The sequence below is a fragment of the Sinohyriopsis cumingii genome, chromosome 14 (genome assembly GCF_028554795.1).
Source record: "Sinohyriopsis cumingii isolate HCF-2022 chromosome 14, ASM2855479v2, whole genome shotgun sequence".
Lineage (NCBI taxonomy): Eukaryota > Metazoa > Mollusca > Bivalvia > Unionida > Unionidae > Sinohyriopsis > Sinohyriopsis cumingii.
In genome coordinates this window covers 81730128-81749010 of record NC_142974.1, presented here as the reverse complement: position 1 = coordinate 81749010, position 18883 = coordinate 81730128, and the positions used below count along the sequence as shown (strand labels likewise).

At 35.5% G+C, this 18883-nt stretch overlaps 1 protein-coding gene across 1 annotated transcript in view; it reads right to left on the bottom strand.

The window, feature by feature from the left end:
- LOC149784233 (MAM and LDL-receptor class A domain-containing protein 1-like) overlaps positions 1–18883 on the bottom strand; it is a 262408-nt gene that overhangs the window by 54340 nt on the left and 189185 nt on the right. Inside the window, exons 45-46 of the mRNA XM_089932965.1 lie at positions 14909–15025; positions 5132–5269 (exon numbers count right to left, since the gene is read on the bottom strand). Coding sequence (XP_089789091.1) covers positions 5132–5269; positions 14909–15025 — 255 coding nt within the window. The remainder of the gene's footprint in view (positions 1–5131; positions 5270–14908; positions 15026–18883) is intronic.

The following is an 18883-nucleotide window of genomic DNA, read 5'->3' as shown; positions in this document are numbered from 1 at the left end:
TTGTTCACTGGAATGAAACTAAATAAAATTCATTTGCTATGTACAAGTCATTGTGAATATAAAAGCCAAACAATGTATACAAATGCAAGCAATGACCTTTGACTTGATGCCAAGTTCAATTAAGTCTGCTATGCAAAACAGTTTTACAAATGTGTTTGAATGTAGGTAGTCAGACTGGTACCAATTTCATTCAGATTATATGTTTCATGTGTTTATTTATGTTTTGATAACCCTGTCAAGAGGAGTAGTGATAACCAAATGTTTGCAATGGCCACTATGGTGCCATGTTGGAAGTCATTCAGAATCAGCTACATATTGCTAGCAATGTTTTGATTGCCTCTTACCATCCCTTCAGCAGAAGCATTCCTTTCAAGTTTTTCAGGATGGCTGTCAAGGCATCCATTTTAGAGGCATGCTTTAGCATCATTTAACCCTTTACCTCATAGAGTGTATGGCTTTTTAGTATTTTGATACATATGTAGCCAAGTTACTCAGTGCAGTGCACTATAAATAGAACACCTGTTACCTACTCAACTCCATAAACATAGGCCTGCCTGTTAACTTTAAGCAGTGTAGTGTATGTTACGTTTAACTGCTATTTTAACCAGTTTACATTTTTGGTACACATCTATTATATATGGAAAAACTTATGAGTAAAGTCTGATCATCATAGCTGTGTAAATATTTTTCACGTAAGAATTTTTTGATGTCCTTTAAAATCTTAAGAGAACTCATTCACCATCAAGTCAGTGAAGCTGCGTGACCAACTGTAGCTGCCATTTCTCATACTCAAAATTTAGAAGTTCTTTGTCTGCATCTACATTACTAAGTCATCTGAATTTGATAATTTATAAAAAGTAATTGCTACCCACATCAATATCAGAGCCTCTACCTAAGTTATTGAAGCTTTCATAGTTGTGATTCTAATAGTGAAAAGTACTAAACAAAATCTGTGACCTCCATTTTGGAGAGTGGAGAGTAAGACCCAGTTACTTTAAATAGCACATTTTGACCAGAGCATAAACAGCGACCATATGATCTGACATAATGGTCATTCACAGCAATGAATGAGGTATCTAATAGGGGTCTTCCCCAAAGGTGGCACTACGAAAACTTGCTACAAATGTCTGATGTTCACAGCAGGTTCCATGCAAATGGAGTAGAGGCATCAAAAGGCGCTTGCATCGAATGGAGTATAGGCATCCAAAGGCGCTTCCATGTGAATGTAGTAGAGGCATCCAAAGGTGCTTGCATGAGGTAAAGGGTTAAAGATGGGAACAATATAATATTACAAAGAAGTGTAACTTTTTGTGGGATTGTTTTAAATGTTGGTTAATGGCCATCTGCTGCTGTGGCAAACACGGTTATCATGTTGAATGTCTGGTCACCACCATTTATATTTAGGATGAGCCAGATATCTTAAGACATCTTTTAGTGATAACCTCACTCCAAATGACCAGTTGCTCCATAAATATATCTCTTGCAAGATTTTCAAGATGTAATTAATGTCAGAACCTTTTTCATTTAGGAACAACTGGACATGATAAGAAGTCTTTTAGCATATACCTGATGTTCATATAACCCTCCATTAGAAGAACTGGTACAAAGATTTTAAAGATGATCACCATTGTGGCTAAAATGTGTGTCAAATTGACGTCTTTTATATTCAGGAACAACCTGACATTGTATGAAGTCTTTCAGTATCAATGTGACCATCCATTCAGGAGAAGAAGCACTGGTAAGATTTTTAAGAGGGCTGCTTTGGCAGCCATGATGCATATTTATGGTGAACCATTTTGTCTTTATGAACAAATAGATCCAGTGATGAATGTGTATGCACATTTTCAATACATTCATCCCTGCAGCTTAAGAGAAGAAGTGATAGCTTGTGCAAATAGATGGATGGCAGATGATTTCAAACTGATGTCAGGCAATTAGCTAATAGATGATGTCAGAGAACTGATGGCAAGAAATGGCATTAGTTAATGCATGGATGCCAGAAGATCATGAACAGTTGTCAAACAATTGCATAAGCTGATAGATAGATGCTATATCAACAAAAACTGATGTCAGACAATTGCATGAACTGGAAGGATGCCATATCAACAAGAACTGATGTCAGAAAACTGCATGAACTGGAAGGATGCCATATCAACAAGAACTGATGTCAGACAATTGCATGAACTGGAAGGATGCCACATCAACAAGAACTGATGTCAGACAATTGCATGAACTGGAAGGATGCCAGATCAACAAGAACTGATGTCAGACAATTGCATGAACTGGAAGGATGCCATATCAACAAGAACTGATGTCAGACAACTGCATGAACTGGAAGGATGCCATATCAACAAGAACTGATGTCAGACAATTGTATGAACTGGAAGGATGCCATATCAACAAGAACTGATGTCAGACAACTGCATGAACTGGAAGGATGCCATATCAACAAGAACTGATGTCAGACAATTGCATGAACTGGAAGGATGCCATATCAACAAGAACTGATGTCAGGCAAATGCATGAACTGGAAGGATGCCATATCAACAAGAACTGATGTCAGACAACTGCATGAACTGGAAGGATGCCATATCAACAAGAACTGATGTCAGACAATTGCATGAACTGGAAGGATGCCATATCAACAAGAACTGATGTCAGACAATTGCATGAACTGGAAGGATGCCATATCAACAAGAACTGATGTCAGACAATTGCATGAACTGGAAGGATGCCATATCAACAAGAACTGATGTCAGACAATTGCATGAACTGGAAGGATGCCATATCAACAAGAACTGATGTCAGACAATTGCATGAACTGGAAGGATGCCGTATCAACAAGAACTGATGTCAGACAATTGCATGAACTGGAAGGATGCCATATCAACAAATAATGATGTCAATCAAATGTGTAAACTAATGGATGGATGTGAGATTAACAAGAACTGATGTCAGATAATTGCATCAGCTCATGAATGGTTGCCAGATCAACAATAACTCATGACAGGCAATTGAATAAGCTAATGGATGGATGCCACATCAACAGGAACTGATGTCAGGCAAATGAATACGCTAATAGACAGATGCCAGATCAAAAAAACCATGTCAAGCAATTGCATCTGTTAGTGAATGGATGCCATAAAACAAGAGCTGATGTCAGGCAATGTTCTGTTCAGTGACCAGCAGATCTACAAATTATCTCTCTCTCTCCAGGTGTAAATCATACATAGCTAACAGAGATTACATAACACTATGGTTACACTAATTTAGTCCTAACACTAATCAAATTATCTCTCTCTCTCTCTCTCTCTCCAGGTGTAAATCATACATAGCTAACAAAGATTACATAACACTATCGTTACACTAATTTAGTCCTAACACTAATCAAATTATCTCCCTCTCTCTTCAGATGCAAATCATACATAGCTAACAGATTACATAACACCATGGTTACACTAATTTAGTCCTAACACTAATCAAATTATCTCTCTCTCTCTCCAGATGTAAATCATACATAGCTAACAGATTACATAACACTATGGTTACACTAATTTTGTCCTAACACTAATCAAATTATCTCTCTCTCTCCAGGTGTAAATCATACATAGCTAACAGATTACATAACACTATGGTTACACTAATTTAGTCCTAACACTAATCAAATTATCTCTCTCTCTCTCCAGATGTAAATCATACACAGCTAACAGAGATTACATAACACTATGGTTACACTAATTTAGTCCTAACACTAATCAAATTATCTCTCTCTCTCTCTCCAGATGTAAATCATACATAGCTAACAGAGATTACATAACACTATGGTTACACTAATTTAGTCCTAACACTAATCAAATTATCTCTCTCTCTCTCTCCAGATGTAAATCATACATAGCTAACAGAGATTACATAACACTATGGTTACACTAATTTAGTCCTAACACTAATCAAATTATCTCTCTCTCTATCCAGATGTAAATCATACATAGCTAACAGATTACATAACACTATGGTTACACTAATTTAGTCCTAACACTAATCAAATTATCTCTCTCTCTCTCCAGATGTAAATCATACATAGCTAACAGAGATTACATAACACTATGGTTACACTAATTTAGTCCTAACACTAATCAAATTATCTCTCTCTCTCTCCAGATGTAAATCATACATAGCTAACAGATTACATAACACTATGGTTACACTAATTTAGTCCTAACACTAATCAAATTATCTCTCTCACTCTCCAGATGTAAATCATACATAGCTAATAGATTACATAACACTATGGTTACACTAATTTAGTCCTAACACTAATCAAATTATCTCTCTCTCTCTCTCTCTCTCCAGGTGTAAATCATACACAGCTAACAGAGATTACATAAACACTATGGTTACACTAATTTAGTCCTAACACTTATCAAATTTCAGTAAATATTAATGCATTTTTATTTATTTATTGCTAAGCACAAGATATGGGCCAATTGTCAGGACAATGGTATAGCCAATGTGTTTCCCTTGTAAAATGATTTAAACCTAAAATACCATAGCAAAATTCTAATTTAAAGCTCCAATAAGAACTGAAAAAACAGAATACTTTTTATTTTAATAGGATGGATGAAGGTATATATATATATATATATATATATATATATATATATATATATATATATATATATATATATATATATATATGGAGAAAAGTGACATTCTAAACTTCCTGTGTAAATATATAGAGAACAGTCCTTGATCAATATCATTAATGTGATGTCTGGCCTTCACACTAAAATATACAATAATGTATCCATCTAAAATAAGACTTCTTAGATAAATTGTTTAAAATGCAAGTCCAAAGATTATGTCTAAATGGCCTTCAAATTCTTCAGAAATGATAAATCTGATGTCTACTCTGAATGGGAGCCCCCTAATTACATGAAGTTCCCATTGTCTCCAAAAAAAACTTTCCCACTTAAGAAGCCATTCTGATATCCCAGAAACTGAATTAATGTAACTGCTGATATCCACACAGTAATTACTGAAAACATGACACCATAATCATGCAGTAAATTAATAAATGTGGAATGATGTGAAATTTGCTTTAATGACACTGAAATATGTGGATTTATATTACCTGTATCATTGCCATACGTGTGATCATATGGTGGCAATTTGAAGAAATCCCCAGATCTCTGATACCATGAGGCACTGGGCTGAAGGTTTGTGTACCTACACTGGTAAATGTTCTCAAACTGGCAAGCCATTGAACCAGCTGTAAGAAAATCAAATACTGTAAAACATCATGTCATGGAGAAAGCTGTAATAAAATCAAACTGTAAAACATCATGTCATTGAGATAGCTGTAATAAAATCAAACTATTAAACATCATGTCATTGAGACAGATGTAATAAAATCTGTCACGTTATAAGTAAGGAATAATAGCCAGATTGCAACATGTATATGCTAGACCCTGAGGCTAATTATTCGCTTCATAAATATTGCGAGTGTCTGCTTTGTGAACAATGAGTGTCAAAGCGATGTGTACACAGCTGGTCAGCCGGCTTATGTTACGATAGTGTAAGCCAACATCAAAAGGATAGGTGAGAAGCCAGTTGTATATAACATGGCCATAGGAACTTGTTACTGGCACCTTATTTGGCTGCATGCGATTCATAGGTAAGTGTCATAAATTGCCAGGGTTTGGGATGAAAGGAACATCAAGTGGGGGTCGTAAATCCACCCTTGTCGTAAATCCACCCTTGACTGACTGCCGGTGGGGGGGACGCAATGTCTATTAATTATGTAGACCATGGGTAAATCGACATCCACTCAGACTTGAGCAAGGCGTGGCCACCATTGGAATCACAAGTTTAAATCTAGTGTCTTGAAACTAAATGTCAGTAGTCACTAAACCATCTTGCGAGAATTACATAAGGAAGTTATAAGCTACTCCGACGTCATTCGAAATTGGCGGGAAACATTGTTATTCTGGGAATTACAAAGGAACTTCAGACAGGTCATTGACTCATTTGCTCGATTGTCACAATCTATTGCGGCAAAGTAATTGTACTTTAATTATGTGCAGTATGTATACATCATTACTAGAATTGTTAGTACATAGAATTACCACATGTAGGGTTTGATTCTTTTGTAGTGTTTGATATACATGTATATTTTGAGATATGAGCAATGTTTATGTAAAGAATTAATATTGTAATTCGCTATTTGGTTAATTCGTAGTAACCTCGTGCATTTATTCATGTGATATTCTAGATTTGCAAATGTTGAATTGAATTATAACTTTGTATAATGGTTGCAGTGTGCAACATTAGTTAATGGGGGTATTTGACTATCTGCATAATTTGTAGGATTATAATGTCTAAAGATATATCAGCACATGGATATGTGGAAATCTGTGTACACTTTGTAGAAGTGTAATATACAGAAATACGTCTGATTATGTGATATTGTTCTGTATAATAAGATTGAGAATCTATATATACCGATGTGATGAAATCTATTGATATCTGCATGATAAGCAGTTGATACCATGTATACCAAACCATAAAGTATGGGTATTTCAATGAACACGAATGCGTGACCAAAGAAGGTAATGGCTTATCTGATGACAGATTGTTGTTTAGTGTGAGACTAGATAGCTAGAGGAATATGCTAATGTCCTTGGGTGTGTTCAGACAGGAAGCTTTTAGGGACCAGAGGAGTTGTAGGAGACAGAGAAGAGAAATACCCTGGTACAGTTGGTCCCGAGTCTCTGGGAGACAAGAAAAGGATAAAATGGAAATGGAGGAATTGGAATGGTGAAGGAGGTGGTTGTTGGACCTAAGGGGTACTGGGTACCAGTCAAGAAATACTACAAATGTGTAGAAGCACAGGACAGTAGGAAAATCTATCACACTAAGTCAGATGATGAAATAGGCTGTCACTTGGTCGAGTGAAAGACGAGTGATAGGGTTTTGAATATTGAATTTCATTTGAGGAAGGACTATATGTTATTGAATGGCATTAAATTTGTTGTTTATATGAATTCCACCTTTTGTGTATTCAGTACTTTAACTGTCAGCATCATTGACTGGGGGCTCAGAGCTTTGCATCTCTATCACTACTTTAATTTCTAACAAAAAAGAGCCAGGGTGGGTCTTCTGTTATAATTAAAGATAATACTGGGAGCACCCCACCCCAACCTAAGGTAGTCTACCAAACCTTTAAAAAATAAAATACTGTAAAACATCATGTCATTGAGACAGCTGTAATAAAATAAAACTGTAAAACATCATGTCATTGAGACAGCTGTAATAAAATCAAATACTGTAAAACACCATGTCATAGAGACAGCTGTAATAAAATCAACTACTGTAAAACATGTCATTGAGACAGCTGTAATAAAATATTGAGACAGCTGTAATAAAATCAGATACTGTAAAACATCATGTCACTGGGTTAGCTGTAACAAAGTCAAACTGTAAAACATGTCATTGAGACAGCTGCAATAAAATCAAATAATGTAAACCATCATGTAACAGACAGCTGTAATAAAAACAAATACTGTACAACAAGTAAATGAGACAGCTGTATTAAAATCAAACTGCAAAACATCATGTCACTGGGACAGCTGTAAGTAAATCAAATACTGTAAAACATCATGTCACTGTTCTCTTACATATACTTGGGTACATTTTGGGTTTGGAGATCTCAGCATAAGAGTGAAATTAGGAATTTAGAAAGGAAATAATATGAAACTTGTTCCTGTCCCGCTTATTCCACCATTACTGATCTCAGTTCCTCATGCATCAGTGGTAGTGTGAGATTTCATCATGAGTACACTTTGTTAGTAAAAAGACATACCCTGAGACCACTGCTTACATCTCTAGAAAGTCTCACTCAAGGAAAAGAAATGAACAAAGACCATTGCTTACATATCTAGAACAGTCTCACTCAAGGCAAAGAAATACACAAAGACCATTGCTTACATCTCTAGAACAGTCTCACTCAAGGCAAAGAAATGAACAAAGACCACTGCTTACATATCTAGAAGTCTCACTCAAGGCAAAGAAATACACAAAGACCATTGCTCACATATCTAGAACAGTCTCACTCAAGGCAAAGAAATACACAAAGACCATTGCTCACATATCTAGAACAGTCTCACTCAAGGCAAAGAAATACACAAAGACCATTGCTCACATATCTAGAACAGTCTCACTCAAGGCAAAGAAATACACAAAGACCATTGCTTACATCTCTAGAACAGTCTCACTCAAGGCAAAGAAATACACAAAGACCATTGCTTACATCTCTAGAACAGTCTCACTCAAGGCAAAGAAATGAACAAAGGCCATTGCTCACATATCTAGAACAGTCTCACTCAAGGCAAAGAAATACACAAAGACCATTGCTCACATATCTAGAACAGTCTCACTCAAGGCAAAGAAATACACAAAGACCATTGCTCACATATCTAGAACAGTCTCACTCAAGGCAAAGAAATACACAAAGACCACTGCTCACATATCTAGAACAGTCTCACTCAAGGCAAAGAAATACACAAAGACCAGTGCTCACATATCTAGAACAGTCTCACTCAAGGCAAAGAAATACACAAAGACCATTGCTTACATCTCTAGAACAGTCTCACTCAAGGCAAAGAAATGAACAAAGACCATTGCTCACATATCTAGAACAGTGTCACTCAAAAGAAACTGTTTCATTTTTTGGGGGTGACTAGATGTATAGAAAATTCAAAAGCTTCAGCTGTATCCGCAGATGTCAATCAAAATTCACAATCAAGTCTTTATTGTAATAAAGTAACCTAAAACAAGTCCATTAATATACCTGAAATAATCTCATATGCAATGTGAAATTAAAACACCTCAAAAATATAAAAAGCAAGCAGTTTTGTTAATTTGAAAATAACAATTATCAACACTTGAAAATGAATTTGGACTGCTAGCCTATTGTATTGTCTGCTTCAAATCATTGTGTACTTAAACAAACCATATCAATTATCATTACTATGAATTATGATATCTTTTATAATATTTTTGTGAAGTCACATCATTAATAGTCAATCTGTATGTACTGTTTGATGTGACATCATCACAATCCTGGCTATTTAGTGTATGGTGAATGTATGGCTACACAAATATAAAGTAGAGATGCCAACCTATAAACAATGTTAAACAGGAATCATAGACAATCCAGACAGACAGACAACCCATCTAGATAAGCATCCCATCCAGACAGGCATTCTGTCCAGATAAGCTTTCCATCCAGACAGGCAGCCCAATAAGATAGGCTTTCCATCCAGACAGGCAGCCTAATAAGATAGGCTTTCCATCCAAACAGGGAGCCCAATAAGATAAGCTTTCCATCCAAACAGGCAGCCCAATAAGATAAGCTTTCCATCCAAACAGACAGTCCAATAAGATAAGCTTTCCATCCAAACAGACAGCCCAAAAAGATAAGCCTTCCATCCAGACAGGCAGCCGAATAAGATAAGCTTTCCATCCAGACAGGCAGCCCAATAAGATAGGCTTTCCATCCAAACAGGCAACCCAATAAGATAAGCTTTATAAGATAGGCTTTCCATCCAGACAGGCAGCCCAATAAGATAGGCTTTCCATCCAGATAGGCAGCCCAATAAGATAAGCTTTCCATCCAGACAGGCAGCCCAATAAGATAGGCTTTCCATCCAAACAGGCAGCCCAATAAGATAAGCTTTCCATCCAGACAGGCAGCCCAATAAGATAGGCTTTCCATCCAAACAGGCAGCCCAATAAGATAAGCTTTCCATCCAGACAGGCAGCCCAATAAGATAGGCTTTCCATCCAGACAGGCAGCCTATTCAGATAGGCAAACTATCCAGACATGGAAAAATACATTTGTTATAAGTAAAATGCTCCTGAAGAAGTATGTTATGTCTCCTATGATTCTCAACACCATTATAATTAAGATCTAATGATGAATCCATTTCTCCAATTCCAAAATCTTTACTTACTTGATCATTATTTTTGATCAAAACATTAACCAACATTAGTTTTTCTCAAAAAAATATCTGCATCTTTCTTTTCATTGCAGCGAAGCCATTTTTATACAAATAAGAGTCAAATAAAGTGGTTTCTACTTATGTACATTCTGACTTTTATTGAGAAACTTTCCTACCCTATGTTAGATATGTAGAGACCATTCCTACCCTATGTTAGATATTCATAGACCTTTCCTACCCTATGTTAGATATTTATAGACCTTTCCTACCCTATATTAGATATTTATAGACCTTTTCTACCCTATGTTAGATATTTAGAGAACTTTCCTACCCTATGTTAGAGATTTAGAGACCTTTCCTACCCTATGTTAGATATTTATAGACCTTTCCTCCCCTATGTTAGATATTTAGAGAACTTTCCTACCCTATGTTAGATATTTAGAGACCTTTCCTACCCTATGTTAGATATTTAGAGAACTTTCCTACCCTATGTTAGATATTTAGAGACCTTTCCTACCCTATGTTAGATATTTAGAGACCTTTCCTACCCTATGTTAGATATTTATAGACTTTTCCTACCCTATGTTAGATATTTAGAGACCTTTCCTACCCTATGTTAGATATTTAGAGACCTTTCCTACCCTATGTTAGATATTTAGAGAACTTTCCTACCCTATGTTAGATATTTAGAGAACTTTCCTACCCTATGTTAGATATTTAGAGACCTTTCCTACCCTATATTAGATATTTATAGACCTTTCCTACCCTATGTTAGATATTTAGAGAACTTTCCTACCCTATGTTAGATATTTAGAGAACTTTCCTACCCTATGTTAGATATTTAGAGACCTTTCCTACCCTATGTTAGATATTTAGAGACCTTTCCTACCCAATGTTAGATATTTATAGACCTTTCCTACCCTATATTAGATATTTAGAGACCTTTCCTACCCTATGTTAGATATTTATAGACCTTTCCTACCGTATGTTAGATATTTATAGACCTTTCCTACCCTATGTTAGATATTCATAGACCTTTCCAACCCTATGTTAGATATTTATAGACCTTTCCTACCCTATGTTAGATATTCATAGACCTTTCCTACCCTATGTTAGATATTTAGAGAACTTTCCTACCCTATGTTAGATATTTATAGACCTTTCCTACCCTATGTTAGATATTTAGAGAACTTTCCTACCCTATGTTAGATATTTAGAGAACTTTCCTACCCTATGTTAGATATTTATAGACCTTTCCTACCCTATGTTAGATATTTAGAGACCTTTCCTACCCTATGTTAGATATTTAGAGAACTTTCCTACCCTATGTTAGATATTTAGAGACCTTTCCTACCCTATGTTAGATATTTATAGACCTTTCCTACCCTATGTTAGATATTTATAGACCTTTGCTACCCTATGTTAGATATTTAGAGAACTTTCCTACCCTATGTTAGATATTTATAGACCTTTCCTACCCTATGTTAGATATTTATAGACCTTTCCTACCCTATGTTAGATATTTAGAGAACTTTTCTACCCTATATTAGATATTTAGAGACCTTTCCTCCCCTATGTTAGATATTTATAGACCTTTCCTACCCTATGTTAGATATTTAGAGACCTTTCCTACCCTATGTAAGATATTTATAGACCTTTCCTACCCTATGATAGATATTTAGAGATCTTTCCTACCCTATGTTAGATATTTAGAGATCTTTCCTACCCTATGTTAAATATTTATAGACCTTTCCTACCCTATATTAGATATTTATAGATCTTTCCTACCCTATGTTAGATATTTAGAGATCTTTCCTTACCCTATGTTAAATATTTATAGACCTTTCCTACCCTATATTAGATATTTAGAGACCTTTCCTCCCCTATGTTAGATATGTAGAGAACTTTCCTACCCTATGTTAGATATTTAGAGACCTTTCCTACCCTATGTAAGATATTTAGAGACCTTTCCTACCCTATGTTAGATATTTAGAGATCTTTCCTTACCCTATGTTAAATATTTAGAGAACTTTCCTACCCTATGTTAGATATTTAGAGACCTTTCCTACCCTATGTTAGATATTTAGAGATCTTTCCTTACCCTATGTTAAATATTTAGAGAACTTTCCTACCCTATGTTAGATATTTAGAGATCTTTCCTACCCTATGTTAAATATTTATAGACCTTTCCTACCCTATATTAGATATTTAGAGACCTTTCCTCCCCTATGTTAGATATTTAGAGAACTTTCCTACCCTATGTTAGATATTTAGAGACCTTTCCTACCCTATGTAAGATATTTAGAGACCTTTCCTACCCTATGATAGATATTTAGAGATCTTTCCTTACCCTATGTTAAATATTTAGAGAACTTTCCTACCCTATGTTAGATATTTAGAGACCTTTCCTCCCCTATGTTAGATATTTAGAGAACTTTCCTACCCTATGTTAGATATTTAGAGACCTTTCCTACCCTGTGTAAGATATTTAGAGACCTTTCCTACCCTATGTAAGATATTTAGAGACCTTTCCTACCCTATGATAGATATTTAGAGATCTTTCCTACCCTATGTTAAATATTTAGAGATCTTTCCTACCCTATGTTAGATATTTAGAGACCTTTCCTACCCTATGATAGATATTTATAGACCTTTCCTACCCTATGTTAGATATTTAGAGATCTTTCCTCCCCTATGTTAGATATTTAGAGAACTTTCCTACCCTATATTAGATATTTAGAGACCTTTCCTACCCTATGTTAGATATTTAGAGAACTTTCCTCCCCTATGTTAGATATTTAGAGAACTTTCCTCCCCTATGTTAGATATTTAGAGACCTTTCCTACCCTATGTTAGATATTTAGAGAACTTTCCTCCCCTATGTTAGATATTTAGAGAACTTTCCTACCCTATGTTAGATATTTAGAGACCTTTCCTCCCCTATGTTAGATATTTAGAGAACTTTCCTACCCTATGTTAGATATTTAGAGACCTTTCCTACCCTGTGTAAGATATTTAGAGACCTTTCCTACCCTATGTAAGATATTTACAGACCTTTCCTACCCTATGATAGATATTTATAGACCTTTCCTACCCTATGTTAGATATTTAGAGAACTTTCCTACCCTATATTAGATATTTAGAGACTTTCCTACCCAATGTTAGATATTTAGAGACCTTTCCTCCCCTATGTTAGATATTTAGAGAACTTTCCTACCCTATATTAGATATTTAGAGACTTTCCTACCCAATGTTAGATATTTAGAGACTTTCCTACCCAATGTTAGATATTTAGAGACTTTCCTACCCAATGTTAGATATTTAGAGACCTTTCCTCCCCTATGTTAGATATTTAGAGACCTTTCCTCCCCTATGTTAGATATTTAGAGACCTTTCCTACCCTATATTAGATATTTAGAGACTTTCCTACCCAATGTTAGATATTTAGAGACTTTCCTACCCAATGTTAGATATTTAGAGACTTTCCTACCCAATGTTAGATATTTAGAGACCTTTCCTACCCTATGTTAGATATTTAGAGAACTTTCCTACCCTATATTAGATATTTAGAGACCTTTCCTACCCTAAGTTAGATATTTCAGCCATTATGTTGGGATAGGAGTTCTCAGTACATACAGAAAAGTTGGAATTTGCTGAGCCCACATGGTAGTTGCATACATTACTAATTTTACACAGGAGCATCTATCATTAATCAACCTTGGACTGAACCCAACCTTTGTGAGACTGAAGCAAAATGATTCTCTTGTTAGATATATCAGCTGCAATTCAAATGTAATTTTGTAACATGAAGGACACTGAAGCCAGTAAACGGTAGGAATGATCCAAAGTATTTCAGACTACATGTAATGTATTGGTGCTGAAGAGCCTTATCCATACCTGTGTTAACAAAATAACTTCTGTTGAAAATTTTGACACATAGTTTTAATTTTCCAGAATGACATCAATATAATTAAGAATTCGGAATTTTCAGCAAAATTCATAAATCCAGAATGCTTAGCATCTGAGACAATATAAACTCATACAAAAGTTAATAAGTAAAGACATAATTCAAAATTGTGTAATTCAAAATGTTTTGTTTCACTGCCTGGAACTCTTGTTGAAAAATATGTAATTCAGTTATGTATAATACAATTCCTTTTAGCCATATATGAATAATACATTTTTAGTTTTAAACAAAAATTTCTTTATTGTTCTAAGTATTCATTAAAAAAATAGATTTGAAAAAAATCATATGAAATTGCATTAACACAAATTTAGGGCATATCAAAATTGGGTAAGTCAGCATATACCTGTATGTATAAAAAAATCCTAACCAGGTATATAAAATAGAAGATAAAAGTAGAAAGTCCTTAATCTATAGTATTTAAATTTCTGATATAAATCATATTCAGTTGGAAAGTCTAAGAGTTTTACTGGTGTTGTACCATCAAACAGTTTCTTCACTGAGCTAAATCTAAAACCTTGACTCATGGGATGGAAGCGATAAATTCAAAAAGAATGTCTTCCACTGTCAATGGATACTGGCAATGTACAAAATCCAGCTCAGGTTTACCATTCCAAAGGTCTGCATGAAACTTATACTGATTTCTGTTCATAAAAAGGGACGGATGGGCAGAGAGGCAAGTTTAATGAAGAATTCACTTTTGTACATTTAATAGACAATGTTGTTGCCATTGACAATGCGAGTTTAATGGTATATCAAACACACATGACTTTGTTGAAGCAATTGGGATACATACGATGCCTTGCTCAGAGCCAGACCATAGCAGGTAACAAGGCTTGGCCTGGATAGGAATCAAACATGCATCCTACTGAGAGCGAGTCAAATATTCCAACCACTTAGCCAGCGCTGAGCAATATAAAGAAACAACAGAACAAATACTTACGACAGAAATCCTCTGATTCATCAGAACCATCCAGGCAGTCATTGATTTTGTCACAAATCTGACTTGATCGTATGCACCTCGAGTTATCTGAACATGGTAGCAAACCTCCAGAACAATCTGAAATTGAAATCAAGTACCATATTACACCAACTACTGGCACATACATGTACCTTAATAAGCCCATACTCCAGTCATTGGTCAAAACTGGATTGCTGAGCTTGTAAAATAGCATGCAGTATGGAAAACAAGAAACAGTTGCAACAAACCTCATAAAGATTTTCTCACAACCATGTGAGTTAATAGGTCTGAAAAGACTTAAATGTGTCTTGGTTGACATGACTTCATTGGAAGAAAAAAAACAGACCACAGAGTGGAGTGTTCCAAACCATCACAAAGTGAATTTACACTGTTTAACATCACTGGCATGTGCTTATTAGGATGTTTTGTAGCCTCATGAAATTTACCAATTACTTTTAAGTGACAGAGGAACTATTACGTCAAATACATTAACATGAATTACACTGATCCCTCACTTCAGCACACACAGTAACTCTCAAACCCACTTATAACATGGAGGCGGGTATGATCCAATTATTCTTCCTACAGAAAATATAAAATTAGCCTCCAATTGGATTAGCATTCAGATCAAAATTGGTAATGAAAGCTTGATATTTGTTCTAGCATTATAAACTTGTTTGTTCATGATTAAAATTGGTAATGAAAACTTGATATTTCACTTATTCTAGAACAATGAAATGTAGTTTGTTCATGGAAATTTGTAATAGATATAACAACATTTTCACTAATTTTAAAGGGACCCCGAGTGGCTGAATGGTCTAAAGCGCTGTCCGTTACGGATCACTGCCATCTCACCTCTGTCTGCTTGGGTTCAAGTCTCAGATTCAGCCAATGTGTGTATATGAGAAAGCTTGCCAGTAGCTTCTCGTGGGTCGGTGGTTCTTTCCGGAGTTTTCCAGGGTTCTTCCTCCACCATTAATACTGGCCGCCATGTATAGCCTATCATGTGCTGAAAATGGTGTTAAACCCTACATCAACAACAACAACAACTAATTATAAAACAAACATATATTTTGTCATGTTTTGTCACTATAAAAACAATATCTGGTGCAAAATGCATACGAGTGGCAAAACCGTAACAAATACAAACCACTGCTGAGCAGCTAAGGTCTATTGATTTTGATAACTTTTGAGCCCTTAATAGTCTTCTGCCATGATTGTATTAGCTAATTAACAGATTAATTGTCTGAGCCAATTAAAATATATGAAAGGTGATAACATGTAAGTAGCTTCCATGCAAAGGGTCAGCCTAACTTCTTGCCAAAATCATACACAATAGAAAACATTTTTTTTTGCCATTGGTTATTATCTGGGCTACTCCAAAACCTTTTCAGTGATGTATTCAATAATCTATTGAAAATGCAAAATGTTTTGTCCTTGACCTTTCTGTTCAGTTTAGTTTTTTCCCCAATTTGGTTATGATTAGCCATTACCATGTGATAGGGTGCGTGTTTTGGAATTTTAATGTAGCTTTTAAATCAATTCAGTCATATTGCTATGATGTCTGCAGTGTAGCAGTTTAAAGTGATGTCAATCACTGGGGCATCATGCCGCAGACATGTAGCATCATTTCCACCCAGTCACATTATCCTAACAACAGGCCAACCAGTCCTAACACTAACCTCTTAATGCTGAGTGCCAACTGAGGCAGCTGCTAATACCAGATGACACTGACTAAATCTTATAGCTCTTTTGATGTATTTATCAGAACAATCATTTTTATGCATTTTTCTATGACAGTCTGAGTGCAGTTGTAACGGAGAAACTTTAATCTTGTTCATTGTTGCTTAAGATCATATGATTTAATCACTCTCTGCGTCGACTTTTACCTTTGAAAAAACAGAATAGTCTCAATCCAATATGTGATCCACTGACTGAAATAAACTAATACACATTAATAGTTCTGGCTCTAATATTTTAAGACTGTAATTTTTTGTACGAAGATTTAGTTTATTAATGAAATCTTGCAATGACAACAAGAGAACTAATATTTGATGGGAAGTAATTCTAACTTTAATGACTAACCAAACCATAAGTACTGCATGTGAAAATTAATCTGCACTAAAAGTGACTCAAGGCCTATGATTTTACACAAGACTCACACACATTGATTAACCATGCAAGTACGTACTCTACATGTAATAGTTTAATGTACATCCAACAGACCCATAACTGCAATTGTAAAAAGTGCTAATAGATCAAGTCAGATTAGGCATACAATGCCTGCTAGAATTCCTAATGATCAGTTCAGATTAGGCACACAATGGCTGCTAGAATTCCTAACGATCAGGTCAGATTAGGCACACAATGCCTGCTAGAATTCCTAACAATCAAGTCAGATTAGGCACACAATGCCTGCTAGAATTCCTAACGATCAAGTCAGATTAGGCACACAATGCCTGCTAGAATTCCTAACGATCAAGTCAGATTAGGCACACAATGCCTGCTAGAATTCCTAACGATCAAGTCAGATTAGGCACACAAATGCCTGCTAGAATTCCTAACGATCAAGTCAGATTAGGCACACAATGCCTGCTAGAATTCCTAACGATCAAGTCAGATTAGGCACACAATGCCTGCTAGAATTCCTAATGATCAAGTCAGATTAGGCAAACAATGCCTGCTGGAATTCCTAACGATAACAAACAGGGTAGACCTGATATGCCAGCATACTATCCAACAGGTGATATATTTTTACATGGTTTCCAGCAGGAGGTAATAACACAGGTATGTATTCCATTAGCTTGAATACATCCTAGTCAAAAGAGTGAACTGTGGAATGCTAAAGAGTTTTTTCACATGAGGAACAACTGTATTTTGAAAGTACCACATTTATTTCATGATAAGCCCATGTCAACTAATAAGTCCATGTCAAAGAATAAGCCAATTTCTAAGGAAAAGTGCATGTTAAAAAATGTGTGTGTGTTGTGTTGTGATTTAGATTTTTAATGTAGCTTTAACAATTTTTCAGTCATATCGCTATGATGTCTGCATTGTGGCAGTTTATAGTGATGTCTAGCACTGGGGCATCATGCCGCAGACATGTAGCATGATGTCCCACCCAGTCACATTATCCTGACTCTGGGCTGACCAGTCCTAACACTAACCTCTTAATGCTGAGCGCCAAGCAAGGCTGCTGTTAGTACCATTTTTGTAAGTCTTTGGTATGACTCGGCCAGGGATTGAACCCATGACCTCCTGCATCTGAGGCGGACGCTCTAACCACTAGGCCACCGGAGCGGTACACATGTTAAAGAACAAGCCCATGTCTAAGGAAAAAAACAGGTGAAAGATAACAGTGTGCCTGTCTAAAGATAAGCCAATATACAAAATTAGGTTCATATTTAAAGATAATCACATGTCTAAGGAAAAGCCCATGTCAAAAAATATGTCCATGTCTTAGGAGAAGTCCATGGCAAAGAATTTTAAAACCCATGCCTAATGATAAGATCATTGTCAAAGAGTTAGCTCATGTCTGAGGAAAAGCTCATGTCAAAGTATAAGCCCATGTCCAAGGAAAATCCCATGTCATACATTAAGTCCATGTTTAAGAATAAGCCTATATCCAAGGATAAGCTCATGTCTGACAATAAGCACAAATCTGAGGATAAGCCCATGTCTGAAGATAAGACCATCTCACCCTTTTAAAAAATTTTAACAAATATTTTAAAATGATATCTTTGCCAGTTTGAAATTAATGAAGATCAGTTTGTTCCACTGGACCAATTACAGCAAACTGTGGTATGACAAACACTATGAATACAAAATTTGTAGAAACAAACTTTATGATAAAACAGTGAGTAGAAAGACATCATTTTTATATAAAGGCAATAATGAGTGTAATTAGAGACTTAGTACATAATCACTTTTAAAGTATTGTAGATTTAGTAAATCTTA